General features: G+C 33.2%; 1 protein-coding gene across 2 annotated transcripts in view; it reads left to right on the forward strand.

The window, feature by feature from the left end:
• Gucy1a2 (guanylate cyclase 1 soluble subunit alpha 2) overlaps nt 1-24,361 on the forward strand; it is a 299,113-nt gene that overhangs the window by 186,178 nt on the left and 88,574 nt on the right. For both annotated transcript variants that reach the window (XM_046466443.1, XM_046466445.1), the window contains exon 6: nt 14,846-14,989. In XM_046466443.1, coding sequence (XP_046322399.1) covers nt 14,846-14,989 — 144 coding nt within the window. The remainder of the gene's footprint in view (nt 1-14,845; nt 14,990-24,361) is intronic.

Raw genomic sequence — 24,361 nt, forward strand, 5'->3', positions numbered from 1 at the left:
ATTAGTTTCTTATTATGTTCCAGAAGATGTTTCATCAAGGTATATCTTCTGGAGAAAGGAGTCCTCTCTCATTGCATTTTGTAAAACATAGAACCAGTGTTCAGTTATTTCAGTTAAGTCTCTTCTGAATGGTAAATAGTCAAAGTGGAGACTATATGAGGGTTTTGCCTTTTTATACACAATAAGAATTACTATAAGTAGTTTTTAACTTCTTTATAGTTTATTATTATACCATTTATAATAGAGGTATTGCCAAGTATATAGCCAACTGTCTGATTCTAAGCCGACAAGATACTAGAGTGTATCTATCAGTGTAATGCCCTGTCATTTCTAGAAGAGAGGGGAAATTAGCTTGGATTTGCCAACACTTTCCTTCCTCCAGATTTGGACATTATTATATCAATTTCTGCAATCACCAATCTTTTCCTTCAAAGTCACTGACTTTCAGCGTTAGCTTCTTTTAGCTAAAACAGGTATTTTCTAGTCCTAAATTTCTACAATTAAATGAGGAATGTACATGGACAAATAGATCCACTTTTGAAAAATCTTGGGAATCCCTGGTTTAAATAAAAGTATAAGTTAGGTTTTGAGATGAACAAATGGGACTTCTGAGGGTACCACAACAATGTCAGAGTTTAAAACTACAATTACCTTACACAGACATCAAATGTTCCTTCCTTTGAGATTAGCTGGGAAACCTCAGAAAAAGAAGATCTGTGGAAATATCACGTGACATTAAAATTGTCCTGTATGTTATTAAATTATGGGCAATTTTATGTAGTGATAAATAATTATCAGCACCTTTTAACTTGCAAAATGGATTTTCTCTTTCTCTGATACACAACCTTGAATGTGTGCACGTGTGTGTGTTGTGGGGGGGGGCGTATATTTAAAAAATAAACAGAAACAATCCAGTTCACAAAATTTCTTAGACTAAGCTTGCTTATGAAACTTAATTAATATATACAAATAAAATCCAGGGCTAGGTGTTTTTAAAATGTCATTGATGCTATGGGATAATGTGTGCTGAAGCCACAGTGGTGACAAGTATGTCCAGAAAGAGGGAATAATGAATATTTCCTCTGTATAAAATAAAGATAAAATGAAGTACATTATAAGAAGGGATATAAATTAAAAATTCTGCATTTGACTTGCCTGCTTTCTAATAATTATAATTATTACAGTTTATTTTCTGGAAAGTTTATCGAACACTATTTTATACCATGAACCTACTTGCTATTTTATACCATAAACTTTCTGCAAAAATTTAAATTACTGAAATTTTAAAAATCCCAAAGGCTACACTTTCTTTCTTTTTTTTTTTTTTAAGGATCCCAATTCTGATGATTTAGTAAAATGAAGAGTTTTGCTAGATTTAAAATGTGGGTAGAATTTTTAATGGAATAATCATTTCACAGAGATAAATACAACCCACTTTTATTATATGTTAGGAATATGAAAGGAAAACAGGTAACGACAAATGCCATTGAAAAAGAGCCAGAGGGGGTGGCTCAGATGAGGCATTCAAAGTCTGCTGTGACACAGTGAAACTCTGAGTCTCTAAACTTGTGGTTTCCCTTTCCTTAATCATCTCATTATTCCGTGTTTCTCTATCATGAGGGAAAAACGATGACAATTGTAAGAGAATTCAGTTCCTTGTGACAGGACATGGTAAGAAAGAAGATTCTGCTAAAATAACCAAGCCTTCCTTTACTGTGCATATTTTAAGCATTGAGAAAGTTAAAGTCTACAGTGGTTGGCTACCAAGATGTTAAAGGTATGTGAATACTAAGTGGGAACTAGGTAACTTGAAGGAGGCACAAATGTCCTTTTGATTCTCCTGTAACTAGGAAGGCAGATATGTTCAGGAAAAAGCCAACATAAATAATGTACTACATACTGTGTTTCCCCTCAGATTTTGTAGAGTATAGAGAATCAAAAATCAAGAAAGAAAGAAGGAACAAGTAACTCTTAACTTATTGGATCTAATAATGCTTTATAGATGATGATGATGATGGTAATAACAATGAAAATCATAACAATCACATTGGATAATAAAGCAATAATGTAGGTTTTGCCTTATTTTATGTTTGCACTTTGACAAACCCTTTGAGAGGCAGAAAGAAAGGCAAGTACTTCCCCAGCTCCTCCCATTCTATTCTGCTAAAGTTGCAGCATCTCACTGCTCCTTAGAGTTCTCATCTTTTCAGCTTTAATCACCTTCTTAATCTCACTGTTCTCCAGTACCATACAGTATAAAATAAAAATACTAATTAATCTGTCTCACAGCTACATCTTATTTCAGTGAGCTTATAAGAATGGCACTTAGACCAGCACTGGGGTAGAGTAGTAAATGTCAGGTTATCTGCCATTTATTGAGATATTACATTATCTCTACTTTCAGATAAAGCAACTGAGCTTCAGAAAGGTAAAATAATGCAGATAATAAATCAGAGCTTTAACTGAGACTCATAGGGGCCCCACCCCCCAATATTCTTGCATGGGGATTAAGTTTTCAACATATGATTTTTTAAAAAAAAATTTTATGTCTCTTCTTTATTCATTTCAATATTTTTATATAACTTTCAATTCTAAATAAAATCTTCTCTAACAATTACTATTATTCTCTTTGGTATAATTTTAATTGTTTTATTATGTTTTTTATTGGTGCATTATAATTATACATAATAGCAGGGTTCATTGTGACATATTCATACATGCATATAACGTAATTTGCTCCATTTCATTTCCCAGTACTTCTCCTTTCCCTCCCATCCTCCCTCCCCTTCTTTTACTGGTCTTGCTTCTAGTACTTTTTCAATTCATGCATTATAATTATACATAAAGTGGGATTAATTATGATACATTAATACATGTGTATAGCATAATTCATTCTATTTCATTCTCTAGTACCTCCCCTTTCTCAACACATGAATTTTGAGAGACACATTCAAATCATAACACACTATAAAAATGAATACAGAGTTCAGAAGTAAATAGTGATACATATCTATAACAGAAAGGTTTATATATAACGTGATCAGTGTTTTGTTTGAGTGTGTATGTTAAACACAGCTAGGCAAGTCCTGTGGATTTGGGCATCCCGGTGGAGATTGTTTAGGCTTTGCCCAGATATGCTATCATTCCTGAATTTGTATATTCGATAAGGCGTTATCATGGAGTTAAATCCCCACCTTTAACCTTCTTGTTAATAGAAGAGAGCAGACATTGCTCACATAAAGTTCCAAAGCTGCAGAACTTTATGCCTCAAGAATTTTTATTTGTCTTGACGTTTGACAATACTGAGCTACCAAAGCCGTCTGTTCACTGGACCTTCAGCCAGCCTTCAGAAAAAAGCAGCACAATCTCTCAAGGGTGTCACTGCAGTATGAATATGATTTTGCATAAATGAAATGTTTCCTTTTCTTCTCGTTTTGCTTTAGAATGAAACAAAAAGCCTTTTAAAGTACTTAGGTTATTCTTGGAATTTTATAAATATGTATATTTCATTTTGTTCTATTTCCCAGAATTAAATGCCAGTTCCATTTAGTACAGAGTAACTGGTTCACCACCCCCCTAAATTTACATATTTTATGGGTTTTAATGACCAGTGCACAAACTTTTGATATTGAACACAATTAAAGATTTATACTGGTCCTTTTCAGCAGTCTCCATCAATATCAGCATCATATACTTTTGCTGCTATTTGACTGGAAATGAAGCAACAATGTCTTCCTGTAAGTTAGAAAAGAAGAATTTTTGAAGAGAAAATTATTCAGTTCACTCATTATCTCATTCAATAAACATTTTAACTTATTCATTTGATAAGGTGGAATAGCTTCCATAGAAGCTAACAAAATGTTATGCAAATTGACTATTTTTATCATGATTTTAATGAGTGCAAAGAACTAATTTATACGTTTTAGGAGGCGAGGTGAAAGGCACAGATAAGCATTGTGTTTTGCTGCCTTTTCTACTAGCAGAATTATATAGTTAGTTTCAAAATACTATATAGTGCTCTAAAAATTGGTGAAGAGGGGTTTGTTCAATTAATATTTTTGCCTTTGGCATTTAGGCTGGAGATAAGCAAGCAGCAAGGAGAAGGATAGATCCTTCTCTTCATTCCTCTCATTCAAATTGGCCACAGCTGTGCAAACTCAGTCCTCTATTAAGTTCCCCACTTGGAATTTCCATCTTTCCACCTTTAGTTGCTTATTTAACCTCTGTGCCTCAGTTTCATCATCTGTAAATAGAAACTAATTTTATCTAATGTGTGATTATATTTTACAAGCTTTTAAATAAGATAGATGTGAAATGTTTAGAACAGTGTTTGGTTTATAGCAGTAATATCAATGTTAGCTGCCATTATTTCTGAAATGAGTGTATCTGGGCATGTGTGTGGGGTGTGTGTGTGTGTGTGTGTGTGTGTGTGTGTATGTTGATAAACAACATATATGTGTGCGTTAATAGGCTTGTTTGTATGTATATAAACATTGAGTGTCCAGTGCTTACTGGTAAAATACTTCTGGTTTGGCTTCATTCTTTTAGATTATTAGAATCAAATTGTATGCCAGGGAGATTGTGAAGGAAGGATAAGGAGGGAAGTAAAAATAAGGGGCCAAGAGAATAGCATCTCGAGATGCGTTGTTGGTATTGTCTTCACTGGGTCCTCATAGATTCTACAGATACTTCACCTCCATAGTTAAATTTTTTTCTTTTTGTTGCTATTATAAATGCAAATTTTAAAAAATTTCTTTTTGGGATGGCCCCTTATTAGGACATAGAAACACAACTGTTTTTGTATACTAATTTTGTGTTTTGAAACATTCTAAATTTATTAGTTTTTTTATTTTAATTTTTTTTACTGATGGATAGGACTTTACTTTTATTTATTTATATGTGATGCTGAGAACCAGTGCCTCACACATGCCAGGCAAGTGGCTACCACAGAGCTACAACCCCAGCCCTGTATATTCGTTTTGACAGTTTTTGTGAAGTTTTTATGGCCTTCTATTTATAAGATCATGTTATCTGCACACAGAGACAATTTGACTTCCTCCTATCTAATTTGGGTATCTTTTCTTTTTTCATTTTCTCTCTCTCTCTTTTTTTCTTTTTTGTTTGTTGGTTTGTATAATTGGTCAGGCTAGAATAGAAGTGATGACATCAGGCACCCTTGGTATGCTCCTGATCTTAGAGGAAAAGTTATTAGTTTTTCACTGTTGGGTATGATGTTAGCTTGGACTTATTTTACAACAAATTTAAATTCTCATTTTTCTACTTTAAAAGATGTTTACAAAAACAAAACCGTGTCATTTAAAACTTGTCATAGATGAATGATCTGTTGATAGGGAGCCATCAAGGTTGTGCTTTGAGAACATTTTCCTAGCCAACATAGAGCTTCAACACTGAAAATTGATATCTTAGAATCTTATAGAACCAGGGGACCTTCAGAAAATTCTTCCACCTGTCCCATCAAAAGATTATAGCTTATATTTGAATAGCTCAGGTTATTAGACATAGGCTTCAGCTAATGCATTTCACTATTGGGAGCACTGATTTTCATAAGGATCTGCTACATTGAAATTATTCTTTTAACTTTTGTACAAAGATCCTCTTTAACCTCCTGGAGCCAAAGAGAACAACACTGTGTGAGATCCCATATATATTCAAAAATAGTGCCAATTTATTGAGTACCTTAAAAAAGGAGACCTAGTTATATTCTTACCTCTAGACTCAAATTGCAAATTACAAATTGAGATTCATCTTGCCAACTACTCCCTTGAGGGTCCTCATAATAAGGACCTTTAGCTATTAGTTTTTTTAAACCTCAGAATAGTCATGTGACATACTCTTTTCATTTTCATTTTAAAGAATGAAGTATGACTGGTGATTGTCAAAGTTACTCGAGAAAAGATACCAATTTATGAAGAAAAACATTATATGTACAATTTTATGTAATACAGGCCAGAGAAATTTTTGGTCCTGGTTCTTTATCTAGTTGATGGAGAACACTGCCTACCTGATACACGAATGATGCAAACTATTGTTCTAAAATGTGAACTATAAACTGAATCAGAACTAAATTAATATAATATCTCTGCTACTTTAGATTTATTTTCAAAAGGGATATAATAACATCTATGCCACAAGATTGTTCTGGAAAATAAGTGATATATCACAATTAAAGCATTGAGCACTGTGACTGGAACACAGTTTGTGTTCAACAAAAATGGATTTCTTCAGTTTGGTTTTGATTTTAAAAATCTGCACATTTAAATTACACATATTGTTAAGTAGTAAATAGTGGGAGAACTATTTATAGCATTTTTGCTGGATAGCAGCATTAATTGAAGGTTTAGTTTTGGAAAAGGTTAGTAGAAACACCCCAATTTGCCAAGATTTTCCCATTGGACTGACATTATGCTACCAGATGAGAGAGAACTGTGTTGTCTGGAATGTCAATTTCCATTTTAGTAAACTCACCCAATAACGAATTATTAAAAAATTGATGGTGATACAACTGACATATTTACATTCTAAACCTTGCCAGAAATCCTATACTGAAGGGCCTGAGGCTATCTGAAACAATTGTTCAATGACAAGAATTGTTTATGAAGAAAAGCTGATATTATGAAGTATTATTTTAAGTAAACATATTAACATAACAAATGAATAGTAAAACTTAAAATTGCAAAATGTGCAGAACCAAAAGCTGAGTTGCTCATACTGACATAACAAAGTGGTCAGTGTTGAGGGTGAACAAGGTGTTTGAGTTTAGAAATTAATTTATTACAGTGTGTTGATATACAAAGGAGAACTATTGTGTAAAATGATACAGTTAACTGTGGAAGATTAGTGAGAATCTTTCACTTGGATCTTTGGGTAACATTTATGTTGAGGTACATTCTTTAAGAATTTATTTTTCATAAGATGGCACTGAATTTTTTCAAGTGCCTTTTCTCTATATATTTAGATGACCATATAGTTTTTACCCTTCATTTGTTAATGTAGTGTATTGCATTCACTGATTGCCTCTGTGAAGCTTCCCATATCCTTGCATCCCAGGGATCAATCTCACTTGATCACAGAATATAATCCTTTCAATGTGTTGTTGAATTTGGTTTGCTGGTATTTTATTGAGGATTTTGCTTCCCTGTTCAACAGGGATATTGGTGTGTAATTTTCTTTTCTTGTACTATCCTTTTTGCTTTGGTATCAGGGTAATATTGATCTTCAAAATGAGTTTGGAAGTTGTTAGCTTTTTGTCTCTGTGACAAATACCTGAGAAAAACAACTCAGAGGAGGAAAACCTGACTGACCACATTTATGCATTCATATTTCAAAGTTTTGAAATATCCTGAGAACTCACCTTGTGTCAGGCTCCTCACAAAGTGGTGAAAAAAACAGACTTAACTTCTGTCTTCATGGGTTTTATAGTCTAATGAAGGAGTATTAGCATTTAAGCAACACACAAAAATAAGTAATTATAAACTTCAATGACTAGAGAATATAATATGGTGTTGTTAAAATGTATAATAAAAATACTGTATTTTGTCTTCAGAGTGCAAGAAAACACCACTGAGAAGGTGACCTATAAATTGTGATCCAAAGGATTAGTAAAGTAGGAAAAAAGAATGGAAAGGAGAAAGGATTCTAAACAGTGAACTCAGGCTCTGAGTCAGAAGAAAAGGAGGTGAAATTGGAGGAATGAAATAATCAGTGTGAATGCAATTTAATATTTCGAGAGGAATATCATATGACAAATATACAGATACAGGCATAAGCTAGAGCCTATAGATGTTTTAACCATTTCAAAGCTTTTGATCTTAATCAGAGGAGCAAAGGGAATTCATTGAAGAATTTTGAATAGAGTGATACAAGTAGATTTGCTTTATTTAAAAAAAAATTCTTGAAATGTGGTGTGGGGTATAGATTTGAGGGTCGGGGAGTAGACAAGCGCAGTATTGGCATAACTTAGGGAGAAGATAGTGGTAGCTTACCTGGGCTGGTAAGTTGTGTACAAGAAACTTGAGTCAGTGTTGGAACCTTGAAAGAAGTAGTCAATTTTGTCCAGTTAACAATGGAAACACTTCCATGCTGTCATTCATGCAAAGCCCTGGTCACCTCAATATAGTCTTGTTTTGGTCTTAAGTAGGGTCAATATGAGTTACTGAATAGATATATTTAGAGAGCCATGGAATGGTCTCTCTCTCTCTCTCTCTCTCTCTCTCTCTCTTCTCTTCTCTCTCTCTCTCTCTCTTCTCTCTCTCTCTCTCTCTCTCTCTCTCTCTCTCTCTCTCTCTCTCTCACACACACACACACACACACATACACATACAACAAAACTAAGATATTGCCCTTGCTTTCAGAGTTAAGTGATTTAACAATCTGGATCAGTCGATAGTAGGGAATGTACAAAACACAAATGACTGAGTTCAGTATAAAACATGTAAAAACCAAATTTTGCTGGTGTTCTACAAGAAGCAATTATGATATTGTGCTGAAGGACTGGGGCATGAGAGATGGACTTCGAAACATTGGACAGATTTAATTCCTGGAAGAGGGGCTAGGCAAGGCTTATTTCTAAAAGTGTACTTAATCTTAAGGGGAAAAATAGTAATTTCAAAGATATGTAAGAATAGCTGGACTTATGGATATTAGATTAAAAAAACATTTTTAAGAAAATATTTTCATTTGATTTGCTGAATTGGGTTTCACTATTCACTTTTGTGATGTCAATTAACATCTGTTAGCACTTCTTAGGTCTTTATTGAAAATATGGCAGATATTTAACGTTCTTTGAGGACATGCTTAAAGTTTTGGCAAGTCAGGAATCCCTAGAAAACTGTTCTTAAAAATAGTAGACCTTGCAGATGTGGTGGTGCACACTTGTTATCCCAGTGGCTCAGGATGCTAAGATGGGAGGATTGCAAGTTCAAAGCCAGCCTCAGCAACTTAGAAAGGCCCTAAGCAACTTAGTGAGATCCTGTCTCAAATTTTTAAAAATTTTTGAAAAAAATGCTTGGGTATGTGGCATGGCTGTTAAGCACCTTTGGGTTCAATTCCATATTTTTAAATAAATTTTATACATACACACACACAACCCTTAATATTTGCTTTATAAAGAGTGAGTGATTAGAATCCAGGTAGAGCAATATATTTGAATATAAGCACAGTGATGGAAGGTACAGAAAGTTTGCAAAGAACATTGAGTTGTTCATTTTGAATGGAACATGGAATGAATAAGAAAGAAAGTGGATGAACCTGGGAACTGGAGCCCTATTGTTGAATCCTATTATAGGATTGTTTACTGTATACCAAAAAAATTTTTGAGTTGCTTATATCTAACTTGAGGAACTGAAACAATGAAATTTTGACCGGCTACATGAATATATTTTTATTTGTTAACATGCCTTAGTGTTCCATAAAGTTTATGATAAATGGCCTGGGGCCTGACTCAGTATTTTCCACATGATTGAGATTTCTGTGCTGGATCTGAAATATACATTGATAGATTTACTGAGAGTTTTACCAGGAGAAGAGCTTTCTTTGATAGGCAGTCATTTGGAATCCATTTTTTCCTCAATTGGGAGTAGTTCCCCAGCCAATTCACTGTTCTATTTATATCCATGACCTCCTTTCCTATGCTGTATCAGCTGAGCACTGTAAAGACATCCTTAAAAGCAGTATTTAGGTCAAATCAACCAGAATGAGTGTAATTAAAAAGAATTTTTAAAGAGTGATGTTTCTGAGATAGCTTTATCAAAATAGTTAAAATTGTTTGCATTTGAATTCTAAGTCATTATGTACAATTTGCTTGGATGGATTTAAGTGAAGTCAACAAACTTTGGATCACTGAACATCTACTGTTTTAGATCATTCTCAGCATTTGGTGTGTGTGAGAGAGAGGACACACGAGAGCTTGTATTTGAGCTGGGAGTTGTAATCTGTAGTCCTGACAAATAAGGAAATGTCTAGGAAATCTTATTACCTCTGTGGATAGAGTATGGATAGAGTGAAAGAGAGGGAATCTACTAGAAAGGACAGGGCTCAGGGTAACAGCACTTCTCTCTGAAAGTCCATTGGTGCTTTAAAAATGGTGACTATCTGGAGGAGTATTGTACTGTTTTTAACTCACATCATATACCTAGTCTTCAAATTTGGTGAATCAAAAAATACTTGGGAGTTTGTGAAAATGCAAATAGCTGGCCTTAAACTTAGGTTTTGATTTAGTAAAGCCATGCAGCTCCAGGGGACCTGATTTTTAACAAGCACCTTGTAGTTCATTCTTACACAGGTGGTCCTGAGTTTAGCAATTGAGACACTTACTTGGGAGATATCAGACATTACTCCCCCACAACTGTAGAAACTGGGTACAATTGAAAGCATTTTTTGAAATGCTTTTAGGCACACTGTACTAGGGTCCAGGAATAAAAAGTTAAATATCAGGGGAGAGTATAAACACAAATGCCTACACACAAATGCCTACACACAAACACACACACACACACATACATACGATAAGTACTGTGATAGTGATAGAAAAATGTAAATAAGAAAATTAAAATGTAAATAAGAAAATTACAGTTCTCCCACAAAAGAAATAAAGAAAGGTATAGAACCAGAATAGGGAAAGAAAAGTTGAAAAAAAGAGAGGGCTAAGTCCTGAGCTATAAACTTTCCAGCTATTTCTTGTACATTAGCCTGGAAGGGAAAGAGAAAATATAGAGACTAAGAATCTAACTGAAACTATAATATCTAAAACTAAAATAAAGTATACCAAAAGGTGAATGCATAGCTCTAAGAAATTTATTTACACCACCTTTATTTCTGGAATAATGTGCTGATTTTGACTAAAAAGTGTTGAGCATAGATGCCAAAATAGGTGAATTCTTTAAAGTTTGATAAAAGCAGCTATAGTAATAGCATGGCAGCACTTGTACACAATAATTTTCTTGTTTAAGCTTCCTAGTCTGTGCTCAGAAAAGGATGAAATGTTTGTCATATATTTGCATAAGCATTATTCTATCTCTACGCTTAGTCTAGCCATCTTTATTCTGTTCTAGTATTATTCCAGAACAGGTTGGAGATGCTGAAAATAAATGAGATGCACTATTTTAGATGATGTCTGTTGTGTTTAAAACTTATAAAAAGACAAGGCAATTATAAAGGAACTCAGAATGTAGTCAACTTTTTGAACAGTTTTTGTGTAGTTTGTTTACCATGTCTACTTTTTTCACTTTGGTTTAGCTCAAGGAAATAACCCTATGAAGCAATTGGAATTAATATATAATGCTTTCCTCAGGAAACAAAGTCAAATACTTATTTTGAAGGAGACCCACTAAAATTTCCACATAAATTCACTTATAACTAAATTTGTACAGAGCTGGAAAACAGTATTATTAAGGTGGTAGTGTCTCACCAAGATTTTCAGGTTAAGATGTTAAAAATATATCTGGAAGGAAATAAAAACATTACATAGGAATGTTATTTCCAGGTTACAGACACCTGGGTATTTTAAAATTTGTACGTGATCTCCTGTCCATCCATGTTCTCATTAGTGCTTTTCACCAATTATCTCTGACTCTTCTGGACACAAGGCAGCTTACATTTTCCCATCCCTTTACATTAAGTGTAACAGTGTGACTTGCTTCGTGAATGAATCTTGAGAAGTCAAATGTGTCACATCTGGGAGGAAGCCCTAAGAGCTCTTGTACAAATTGTCAGAACATTTTTCCCTCTGCCATGGCAACCAGTTCCAGATGTGGAGTTTCTATTAGCCTTATTACTGGAATGATGTGGCCCAAGGTGTCACCCTGTCACCCTGTGTGTGGCTGTTTAAGCATGAATCAGAAATAAACGTTTTGTTATGGTTTGGATATGAAGTATCCCCCCCAAAACTCATGTATTGGAAACATGTTATCCAATGTGGCAATATTTATAGATGAAGTGATTAGTTTATGAGAGCTTAACCTCATCAGTGGACTCACCCATTTGATGGATTAATAATTTGAATAAATTACTGGTGGCAACTGTAGATTGATAGAGCAGGACTGGAGGAAGTAAGGGGGCATGCTCTTAGGGATTACATTTAGTCTCCTTGCTCACTCAAGCTGAGCAGTTTTCCTTTCCACACTTTAGGTTGTGATATTCTGCTTCAAATCAGGTTCAAAGCAATGGAGTTGGCTGACCATGGATTGAGGCCAAAGTAAACTTTTCGCCTTTAAGTTATTCTTGTCAGGTATCTCAGTCACAACAAATAAAACCTGACTAACACATCTTTGTTGTCTTAAGGCTTAAATATTTGGAGTTTATGTGGTTGCTGGAATACAATTTAGATTAGTCTATTAAATCAATGTCTTTTAGGATTTTTTTCCTATATGTTGGGTGTTTATAAATAGCATTTATAAACATTTATTGTGAGAATTCCACATCCTACTATGTGTCATTTTTAAAATATCCTATTTCTTACCTAACTTCCTTGTCCTATTATTTCTGATTACTGATCTGACTTCAAATTTTTTAAAATGTTCAAATAATCATGTATAAATGTTAATGTGAATTTGTTATATGTAAATTTTGCCTTTCAATCTTTCACTTATTTTACAATAATATTATTGTTATAGCAACTGGTCACATTAATCCATCTTCTCCATTCTATTGCATTATATCATTCTAAGGAGAAAGTGCAACACATTAGTAATCTTTATGAATTCTTGTGGTGTAAATTTTAGAAGTACCCTTTTAATGAAACTATTGCTTTTTTGCTGGAAAGATAATGGTGATGGGGAAGAGGATGCTAATAGAAATTCTAAGAAGAGATCAAGTTCCAGGAACATGTATGTTCAGAGTGATTACAAAGCAATTTAATTTGTACAAGTAATTTATTGCCCCTGACTTCTGATATCTGAAAATCAGAAGTTAATTTCAAGGTAGATAGCTAACAGCATTCTAGATTTTAAAATTGTTTATAAAGATAAAAGGATAGGATAACATGAGGAATATCAAAGGACACCATGTTATTTGGGAGAAAATGGTAAATAGCCACATTTTAGCTGTTGATTATTTACTAGGTTTTTTCCTCATTGAGAATTCTTTGGGGGAAGTATACTGTGACCTTTGGAAAAAAGCCTTTGCCAACTCACGTTACATTGTCTTTCTACTCTTAGAGCATAATTTTATTTCTATTTTTCCAGCATTTGAAAACAAGTCTTCAGGTAAAATTTTGAATGCCATGATGGGTCTCAGGGTATTTAATCATTTTTATACATATTTTCTGAAAAATCAAGTGATGATATTCTGCTAATAAATGATAAGTTTGTCAGTTGTAGTCCCATGAGCTTTATAAGTGTTCTCATAATTTTGTTAAGTTAGTGCTCAAATTGTTTAAGGTACTTCATCTTTAATAATATAGAGTTAGATGCATTCACATGAAATCTAATGATTGATATTAAATCTTAATAGATATTTTGTAATTTTTGTTATATTCATGGTAAAAATATCATTGAGTCCCTGGGTATTTTTCATATACATATACACATGGAACAGAGTTCTACATGGTGCTCAAGAATTAATAGTGAAAATAAGTAAATAATTAGATTGGTATTTTAATCATGGTTAACATGATTGATTTACTTACTTATTCATTTGATAGATATTTATCGAATAACCATATTTTAAACACTATGCTAGGCATCATGAATACAGGGAGGAAAAGGATACGGTACCATCCTTAAAGAGCTCAAGACTTAGCTGGGTATACTTATTGATTATATATGAATAGATATTGACTGTAGCCCATGATGAATGCCACAGCAGGGATATATGGAAAGTACTGTTGAAACAAAATAAAGATTAGTTCTCTTACTAAGAACTAATGAAGGGACCATTGAGGGCTTCACAGAAAAGGTGATATTGGGCACTTAACACAATATTTATCGTTTTGGTCTAATTAATAATATTAGAACTACTGAGCATTTTACCACCAAATCTTCAGTGGATAATTAGAGAACTTTACTTTGAAAATAAGTTATTTCTAACTTTTGTGTCATGTTCTATGCTTTGGAAATTTGGGGGGTTTAACCTAGGATAAATATTTTAAATATTTAAGAACAAAAATGGTAAATCATCACATATACTGAAAATAGAATTAAAATAGGGCCCAGAAAAGTCCCTAACAATACCTGTTAACTATTTAATTATAGAGTTATGGATGGATCTCTGTATCTCAATTTCTTATCTCTTAAATATAACTATTACTAGTTTCTTCCATTTAGGATATTTTTGAAAATAAAATGAGAGAATGTGTTTATACTGTGTGACACAATTAATAGTATGGAGTATAAATTCAAGAAATTTTAGACATTATAATTTTTAAGAATAAGTAAGATCAGACTTGACAACAAACTACAGATATAGGAAAAGGTGTCGAACAATTGGGAAGGTAGAAATAATGGAAAACAAGGCTTTGCAGAGAAGGACTATTGAAAATTTGAAGATGATGAGATTGGCTCTTGAAAAGGTTATTATTATTGGAAATTGTCTAGGTAAAATACTGACAATACAATCAGTATTTTTGTGGGGGATAATTATTTTATATTCCTGTTGCTCCTAATTTTAGTGATCATCTATGGTGATAATGAGCAGTGCTGGAGTGAGATGTCAGTGTTTGATTGTGGCTGTTTGCAAACTCTGCTATGATTATACTCAGTTGTCTAATTGCTTAATTTATTGATGTTTGCCTGACATATTTTTCAGCAACATTTGTGATTGCAGATAACTAATCATTTCTCTTCTGGCTCATTTTCATAGCGTTTGCATTTGATTTGTCTGATTGCTGCAGGTGGAAACAATAGGTGATGCCTACTGTGTTGCAGCAGGACTCCACAGAAAAAGCCTCTGCCATGCCAAACCCATTGCTCTGATGGCCTTGAAGATGATGGAACTTTCAGAAGAGGTGCTGACACCTGATGGAAGGCCAATTCAGGTAACCCTTTGGCAACCTGGTGTGAGTAGTAAACCCTTTAACTGGAGGTAGGAGGAAATTCCCTTTTGAATTCTTACTGCAGTTTATAAATCTAGACTAGTCTTAAGGAGAACAAGGAATGACCAGGAAAAAGAAAAAAATGGAAAGTGGTTCAAAATTGGAAAAGGTACGTGGAAGACAAATTACCATGAAAAGAAGAAAGGGGAAGGATGATGGTGAGAATCAGAGTCTGAGGGGTAATCCAAGAAGTAAAATAAAAGCATCAAGAAAAGGGGGAACCTGGACAACTTCCTGTAGGGAGTGTACAGTTGTCCTTATGAAGCTTCAGACCTCGGAGTTCTTCATAGTTTTCATATGGCAGAGCTTCAGGGTTGGATCCCAATAACTAAAGGAATTTTCAAACAGTAGGAAATCTAGCTTCTGGTGTGTTGTACTTCTTTGGGTCTCAATGGCTTGCCACAATCTGGAATCTACCTTGGTGAACAGTTGAAGTCATTTAATTATATTTCTGCTAGAATTCAAGGGTAGACCCCAGAATTGTCATTGCTGTTAATGCTTGTAAACCAGAAATATTGTCTTTAGAGAAGTAAACTTGAATCCCATACAGTTCTTTTATAATAGCTAGCCAACTCTGGGTTAAGAAAAAGATATAGGGAAGATGGTCACAATGCCACACATCTGTAATCCTAGCTACTTGGGGGGTTGAGGCAGGAAGATGGCAAGCTTGAAGCAGCCTCAGCAACTTAATGAAACCCTGTCTCAAAAAATAAAAAGGGCTGGGGATGTAACTCAGTGGTAGAGTACCACTGGTTCAATCCCCAGTACTGGAAGGGGAGAAAGAAAGGAAGATAGGAAGGAAGAAAATAGGGGGGAAGTGGGCTCAAAATGTGTTTAACATTTCTCATTCTAGCATTAGAGCAAATTAGTACTGTGAATGACACTTCAGAATAAAACTATTAAAACACCAGGTTAAGTATTTTCTAACTGTATGTAAATAATATTTTTTAAACACTATTAATCACATCACTGAGAAAACTCATAGGAAAAGGAGAAATGTGCCAATTACACTATGAATAGATTTTTTAAATGGTAAATTTAAAATTTTAGCAATGGTAGTAGGAGATTGGGGAATACTGTTTTTCCCTGGAAGACATTGATTTTAATTATATCCTCAGATAATTTCCACAGATAAAGTGCTCTGGAAAGTGAGTTGCTAATACTAGGAAAAGAATAAAAACAAAACAAAAGCCTCCAAAGAGGAAATAAGTACTATAGCTAAGAACCAGCAGAAATCATAGATGAAGAAAAACAGATCTGAAATATTGTCACATATTGAAATTATAAAATGCTGAATTAAACTGACAGTGCTTAATAGAATTAAAGAAATAAAAGGTTGGTAAATGTGAATAAAGAACTAGATTTGAAAATGAACCAGAGAACTTCTAAGCAATCAACATAACACTTTCAAAAGGAGGAGAGCTGGGCATAGTGCTGCATGCCTATAACTCAAGCGGCTCATGAGGCTGAGACAGTAGGATGATGAGCTCAAAGCCAGCCTCAGCAAAAGTGAGGTGCTAAGCAATTCAGTGAGACTCTGTCTCTAAATCAAATACAAAATAAGGCTGAGGATGTGGTTCAGTGGTCGAGAGCCCCTGAGTACGCCCCCCCGCAAAAAAAGCCACAGAATTCAGTGGATGGAATTTTAAAGCAGATTAGATGTAGATGCAGCAAGACAATTGCACACTGAAAGGTAAAACTAAAGGAATTATCATTGATTAAAGCCAGATAATTAAAACTGGGGAAATACAAACAAGAGAATATAAAATATGTAGGACACATGGAGGAGAAATGGAGATATGTAATAATGTTTAGTTGGGGTTCTGAATAGAGATATAGGAACTGTTAAAACACATTGATGAGTTGTAAGACTCAGCAGTTCTAAAGAATTCTACAAAAGACACCATTCTAAACACATTCTAATGAGATGAGAAAGGTAGAGCACTTGATAAATTCTAAAAGTGGCACTGATTAGTAGAGAAAGGATGGGCTCTTCAATGAATGGTTTGGGGACAATTGCCTATCCATGTGGAAAAAAATAGACATTGGTTCTCTATGAATCTATACATATATCAATTCCAGGTAAGTTATAAATACATCCTCAATTTTGACATAGGTTAGGGAAGAGTGTTTTTGTGAGATAGTCACATCAAAAATTTGTAGATCTTAAAGAAAAATACGTATAAATTTTACTATATTAATTTAAAACTTTTCTGTTTATCAAAGAACACCTAAAGAGAATAGAAAGACAAGCACAAAACAGCAGAATATTTTTTATAAAATATATAACCAATAAAAGTATCTCTGGCTAAACTGATAAGTAATCAGATCAATATAAATTGAAACACCATGACATAGAGTTCCTGCCTACCAATGTGATGCAGCTTTCCATATGTGACAACGCCATTGTTGATGAGGATCTGGAGCCTGGGAAACCTCACTCCCAGCTGGTGGCAATATAAATAGTAGAATTCATTTGGCACTTAGAATGTTTAAGTTGTGCATATCTTTCAATCCAGCAATTCCTCTCCTAGATGTTTGTCCAAGGGAATTACTAGTGCACATGTAGCTAAAGTCCCATGTAAGATTATTCATAGCAGTTCTTTTCATAATCTCAAATTGGAGAGAACTCAAGTATCCACCAACCATCAAATAGGTAGGAATATATATATATATATATATATATATATATATATATATATATATATATATATATATATATTTCTATGTTAGTGTTACTCTACAGTTGGGAAAATGAATCATATCAGCTACTGACAATAACATGCATGTTTGCCAAAAACATTGAACCACCATTGACAAACTCTACAGTGTTATCTCAAACTCAAAGCTGGCAAAATTGAAAAAAATAATGCTATTTGGAAATACCTACATTGATGGCAAAAGTATAAAGGAAAAAAAAGAAATGATTAATACAAAATTCTAGATGATTCTTACCTCCAAGGGAAAGAAAGATGATGGGAAGGAAAAGGATGTAATGGGGAAAGTGAAACTAGTGCAGAATTGTTCATTTTATTACTTTTCTTTAGTATTTAGTATGCACACATATATATGTATATATGTTTATATTTTACTTTTTAAAGAGTGGTGTTTTCTTACCATTCTTATCAGTAGTGAAAATAGAATTTGGGAGCATTAAAGAAAAAAAAAATCTAGGTTATGTTCCCTCAGGGCATAATTATGAGTGATTCAAGTGTATGAATGGCAGGCACCTCAACTACTGCCAGGCAAACAAACAAACTAAAGGAATACTTTCTCAGTTTGTTGAAAATTGCAAGTACACACATTCCTGAATGAACTTGAAATTGATTTCGTCATTGTCAAAACAAACTTAAGTTACCAGAGATCAAAACCAGGGAATTGTGTTTTACAATGTGCTCATCAATATTTTCATTTGCGGGATATAATATTAGTTCTGTCTCGTGAATCAGATAGTTTTATTAAATCAGAAGAGGAAATGTCCATAAAGATTTAATAAGAATGCAGAAAGAGATTTCAGAATAATAAAAACCCCTTAATAATTTTAGCTTCTTTACTAATTTATAATATTTTCATGGTTTGGAGTTATTTTTTGGCATGTTAATTTGATTTTGAATTGCCCTCTAGCTTGGTGCCATGGGAACATTTCTAAACTTGAGAGAATCTTTCACTATGAAATGCATGAGTGTTGCAGTAGAGTTCATATATGAACAGCTATTTGTTTACCTCAAAAAATATAAATTTTATGTAAGTTTTTATGTTATTTAAAATATAAAGCCATATATGTTGCAATAATTTCTAAAAATAAAATTTTCTCAACCCCTCAAATTTTGAAAAACAAACAGATAATTCTAATATGGCTTTATAAACCAAAGAGGCTTCCTGTAATGATGGCAAATGAGAATGGAAAGAGTCAATTATAATTACTTGGAAGTGATTTGCAATGTTTTTGTCTCATTAATTGTAAAACTACCTGCATTTATTTTTTCAGTTAAAATTAATCAAGCAATGTAATGTATTGCCATTCAATCCCTATATATTCAAGCAAATTACTGTTCAATAAGTACTCAAATGAAACTCAGAGGCTAGTATTAGATAATATCTATAAAGTATACATGAATATGGTATTATACAATGAATTATGAAAAATTAGCCCCAGTGACTGTAATTCATACTTATTTTGAAAATAGTGATTCGAAATTTTTATGCTTGATTAAAATAATGCATTGTTCTTCTGGCTGCAAATATGAAAATGCCAGCATTATGACGATTCCTTTTAAATCCTCCCTAGGGAGAACCTGATTTTCTGGTATTTTTCAAAAAATAGACAATTGAAAAGTAAAATCAGATTTCTATTCTCTCTCTTTTGTTCAAGTTAGCTATATTGTGATTTCACTAGAAAATGTACAACTTTATGCTTTTAATCTTGAGAATCTAATCTTACAAAAGTATTTTAGCTAGAGTTTTTAGTGCTTACACTAATAGTTTAAACACTCTGATTGAAATAACCAAACATTTATTACTGCTTGTACTTTATTCTTATAAAGAAGTATGTTTATAAAGAAAGAGAAATTGGGTTGAGGACTGATTAGAAGATGTGATTAAATATATTATAAAAACAAGAAATATTTTAAAAATTTAAGCTTTTTAGGAATATTGTGTCCAAGTGTTTAAGTTTTAATTCTGGACTGCAGTTTTAAAAAAACTATTTTCATCTCATACACATAACAATTCAAATTCCCTTCATTAGGTCAGAGAACAGTACATTTCATATAATGAGGCAATTATAGAAAGATTACAAAGCAGAGTTAAAAAACAATGTGTAATCATGTTGTAATACTAATGTGTTTAGCAATCTCAATTGCAAATCAGGGAAATGTTGTGATTTTTTTTCTAACTGCCTAGTGAAAAGCAGAAATATTAATGTGTAATTTACATGTATTGTAATACATTAAATTGTAGCTCCTTAAACTTCAACTTCTTCTAATGAGTTTACAGGATTTTTTTTAGATTAGGAAATAATCATTCTCCAATTAAATTTAAATAGTTGTTTCTATTTGCTAAGGAAACTCGATATTGTTATTTTAATATTTTGAAAAGATTTGATCTTTGCAAACTTTGCTATATTTAATTAACTCCCATGAGATTACAGCTTGAGATTTTATTTAGAAAAAGAAGAGCTAATTATATAATAACAATTAATTTTCTGTGGTTTCTTGATAATTGTTTATAAAATCCTAATTAGTACTTTTCATTCTGTAGTATGTATATTTATGTGAGATCCTCTACCTGTAAATTCTGTGTCTATTGAGAAAAATTTAAGAGATCTGAAAGAACTACAGTCATTAATTACACAGATATTATATTAACTTATTATTAAGATACTAAGCCTAGTTGTTCCCACGTCTCATGTTTATCTATTAGACACATGAGTTTACTTTTAATCTCCTAGATAATGCATATATTGACATTTCTAGCAAGTTGTTACTTATTGTAGTGATAATATACAAAACATTATATATTATTATGGGTAAAAATTATGGCTACATAGATTTTTAATAAATCTAGTTTAAATAGTGATAAATAAATAGTGATTTTACGTGGCATTGGAAATATGTATAGGGTTTTTTTTCACTTAAAGTATTTGCTCACTGAGAATTTAGCAGTAGATGAGGTGATTACATGTTCTTCTCTGTAGTTTGCTTCTTTTAGTTCTTGGAGGTTTGTTGTATATTCTGTCCTTAGATTTGTCTTTTAACTCACTGATACTCCTCTTATCTGGTTTTCAAAAATCACTAGTTAAACCCATCAATATAATGCTTAATGTTGATTATGGAAGTTAACAGTTTAACATTTCTATCAGGGGCTGGGGATGTGGCTCAAGCGGTAGCGCGCTTGCCTGGCATGCGTGCGGCCCGGGTTCTATCCTTAGCACCACATACAAACAAAGATGTTGTGTCTGCCGAAAACTGAAAAATAAATATTGAAATTTTCTCTCTCTCTCTCTCCCTCTCTTTAAAAAAAATCTTTAAAAAAAACATTTCTATCACCTGATTCTATTTTTCATTTTGTTTTATTTCTTTGAATATATCATCTATAGTGATCTTAAACTCTTTGCTTGTTAAATCCATTCTCTAGAGCCCCTTTTGTCTATTACATTATCTCTTTGTTCACATAGTTTTAAATTCTGTTGTCTTCTGTGTGCCTACTTACTATTGTTGGAGATATATATGAAATGTTATAGACATAATTGAATCCTAAGCTGATGTTAGTTACCTTTATGCAGAGATATTTTGCATGTGGTTTTGGCAAGATGCTTGGGGCTCTAGCAATCAGGGATCAGATACATTAGGTTGGATTTGGAGTTCTGTAAAGACTAATGTATTTCTCATTCATGACTTTTTTGGTATTGCCCTAATACCTGTGGTATTGTCTGTCAGGGTCTTACCTCAAAGTAAGGAGGTTTTTGCTAAGGTCTGTCCCTTGGCACAACTTTAACATTTGTCCCCCTAATCCTGCAAGGCTGTCAGAAGTACTGCTTTTCGAAGTTACCTCTTTAGAGTCAGAAGATGCCTGTCGGGGAAAAGCACCCCCAAATTTACACTAATCTCTTCTTAGGTTCTTCTCCCCCATTTCTTGGTACAGTACTTTTCCATTGCTTTGTCAGTGGACCTGCAGAAGGTTATGTAAATTGCATAATCTGCTATTACGAGGCATGGAAGTTCAAAGTGATGCATATTTTTCATAAGAATTAACTAATAATGATTCACTCTCACAAATCTGTATTTATGCCTATTTTAAATCCAAGTCACAGATGAAATTAAATAGAAAAGACAAAAAACATCTATTTGTGTGTCAGATAGCTCCTGCAGAAAAACATAACATCTATGGAAACATGTAACAGTATGTGAGGCAGTCACTGTTCTTAGTGCTTTCCTGTAGTAAATAACTAATTTAAGCCTCACAATAATTCTATGAGGGAAGTACTGCTATTATTTCCACTTCGAAATGAATAAAAGGATAAAAAAAAAACTAACCAGAGCCCCTAATCACTACACTGTATAGATATTAACTAAAAACATGTTAACATACTGTCGAATTTTCCTATTGCCTCTTCAAATATCTATTAAATTAGACTTTTCATGACTTAGGTCTTTAAGAAATTTAAATTTATATTCAGTTTTATCTTTAAAAGAGAATAGAATTAGATAATCTGTTTTAGAGTTATTCCATTTGAAAGTATTTTTAAATTAAAAAAGAAAACAGGTCCAGTTATGTGGCAGATAACTATAGTGTTCTTCTATCATTATTTTGAAAATTGTAATCACTGGCCAAATCGGGGTGGGAACATCTATAAATCATGTTTCTGTTATTTTTTTTCTGTTTATTTTCCCCACTGTTTATTATTTATTGTGAATTGTCATACAGAAGCTACATGTTCAAAAGTGTTATATTTATATTATTTCATAGGTTATCTTTTTTCGGGGGCCAGGTAATCTGGGATTGAGCTCGGGGACACTCAACCACTGAGCCGCATCCCCAACCCTATTGTTGTATTTTATTTAGAGACAGGGTCTCACTGAGTTGCATAGTGTTTTTCCAGTGCTGAGGCTGGCTTTGAACTTGTGATGCTCCTGTCTCAGCCTCCTGAACCACTCAGGTTACAGGTATGCACCACTGTACCTGGCTCTAAGTTATCTTTTGAATGGATCATTGCATCATACTCTGGTTAATTGTTTTTAGATATTGAACAAAATATTTATTTCAAAGAATTTCTCATCTGGGATGCTGCTGTAGTGCTGAGCTTTAATAGAGCATCCTTAATGCCTTATAATCCCTCTATAAGATGTTGGCATAATGATTTAATATACTATATTATGTCTGCAGTGTTATGTCAGTGAGAGAGAATTTCACAGCTAACAAAATTTAGTTTTTATCTGTAATCATGAATGATTCCAATATTTTATTGTCACAGACTTTTAGTCATATTTTCAATCTATGGAAAAGGAGTTTATAAGGCACATTTCAAAAAATGCTGGTATTGCTGAAGAGTTTTATGATGACACTTGCCACACAGATTTTTCAAGCAGTTTGTGAGAATATTTACATAGTTGTGCTACATGAAAAAAAAATAGTAGTAAGTTAGTGAAAGAAGAAACAAAGCCAAGCAACAGGAACAATGCTAAACTGATTGACATGGAACTGTGTGTGTAAAGTGCAGAAGTGCTCATTGTTGTTTTGGGTGAGTCTTTTGACTTTCACATATTTGAATGGAAACACATCCTATTTATTTATTTTGGTTCCAGGGATTGAACCCAGTGTTGCTCTACCACTGAGAAACATTCATAGCCCTTTTTTTACTTTTTGAGATAGTGTCTCATTAAATTACTTAGGGCCTCTATATGTTTCTTATGATTTCCTAGAACTTGCAATCCCCCTGCCTGAGCTTCTTGAGTCACTGTGATTACAGTCCTACGCCACCATGCATGGTGGGACATACATTCTATAGTGGAGACTTGTTTTAAATATTTTTAAGTTACTCTATTAAATACTATCACTAAGAGGTAAATACTTCTAAAGAAGTTATAATCTATTTTATTTATTTTAAACTGTCTCTTTTCTCTCCCAGGAGTACTGATACATTGTCCTAAGAGGCTAAAAATTTTATTAGTAAAGGTATTCATTTTTTATTTGATTTTCATGTGCTGTGCTTCCTCATACATCTATGGAGCCTCCAAGGAGCTAGGTAGCTCATATTTTTATTTATCTGAGTTTATGTAAAGAACAAAACTCTATTTGCCGATTCTTATTCCCGAAAAGACATTAAGATGTGATTTCACCAACCCATCTTGAAAGGTGAGCCCATTACCTTTAGACCATGGTGTCTTTCTTCTACATTATTGAACAAGAGATCTTTTATCTTTTACTGCCATTTTAACCTAGTCTCTTTTAAGGCTATTGTGAAATATACCAACATTAGCAGCTTGAATCTTACAGTATGAAAATAGCAAACTACGATAATTTGTAAAGCAGTTATGTACTATCTACACACTAACCACACTGCACTGTTGACTTAGATATTATTTTATATTTGATATTCTGTCTTGAAATGTCATTTATCATCCCAAATAAAGGTTCAAAAATATTTAAATGTAACTTTATAGTGCTTTAAAATTACAAAAAGAAAGAAGTAATTTCGGAACTAGCACATAGCAGAGAGCCAAAATCACCTATAATTTACCAATTAATCCTAAGGACATTTTATGTTGGGTTATATAGCTTTTCAAACCTTTTTTCAGTTCCTTGGCCCATTTATTG

This window comes from Marmota monax, unplaced genomic scaffold, assembly GCF_021218885.2.
Source record: "Marmota monax isolate L192 unplaced genomic scaffold, Marmota_monax_Labrador192_F-V1.1 WCK01_AAM20220418_F8-fsc00045, whole genome shotgun sequence".
In the NCBI taxonomy this organism is placed as follows: domain Eukaryota; kingdom Metazoa; phylum Chordata; class Mammalia; order Rodentia; family Sciuridae; genus Marmota; species Marmota monax.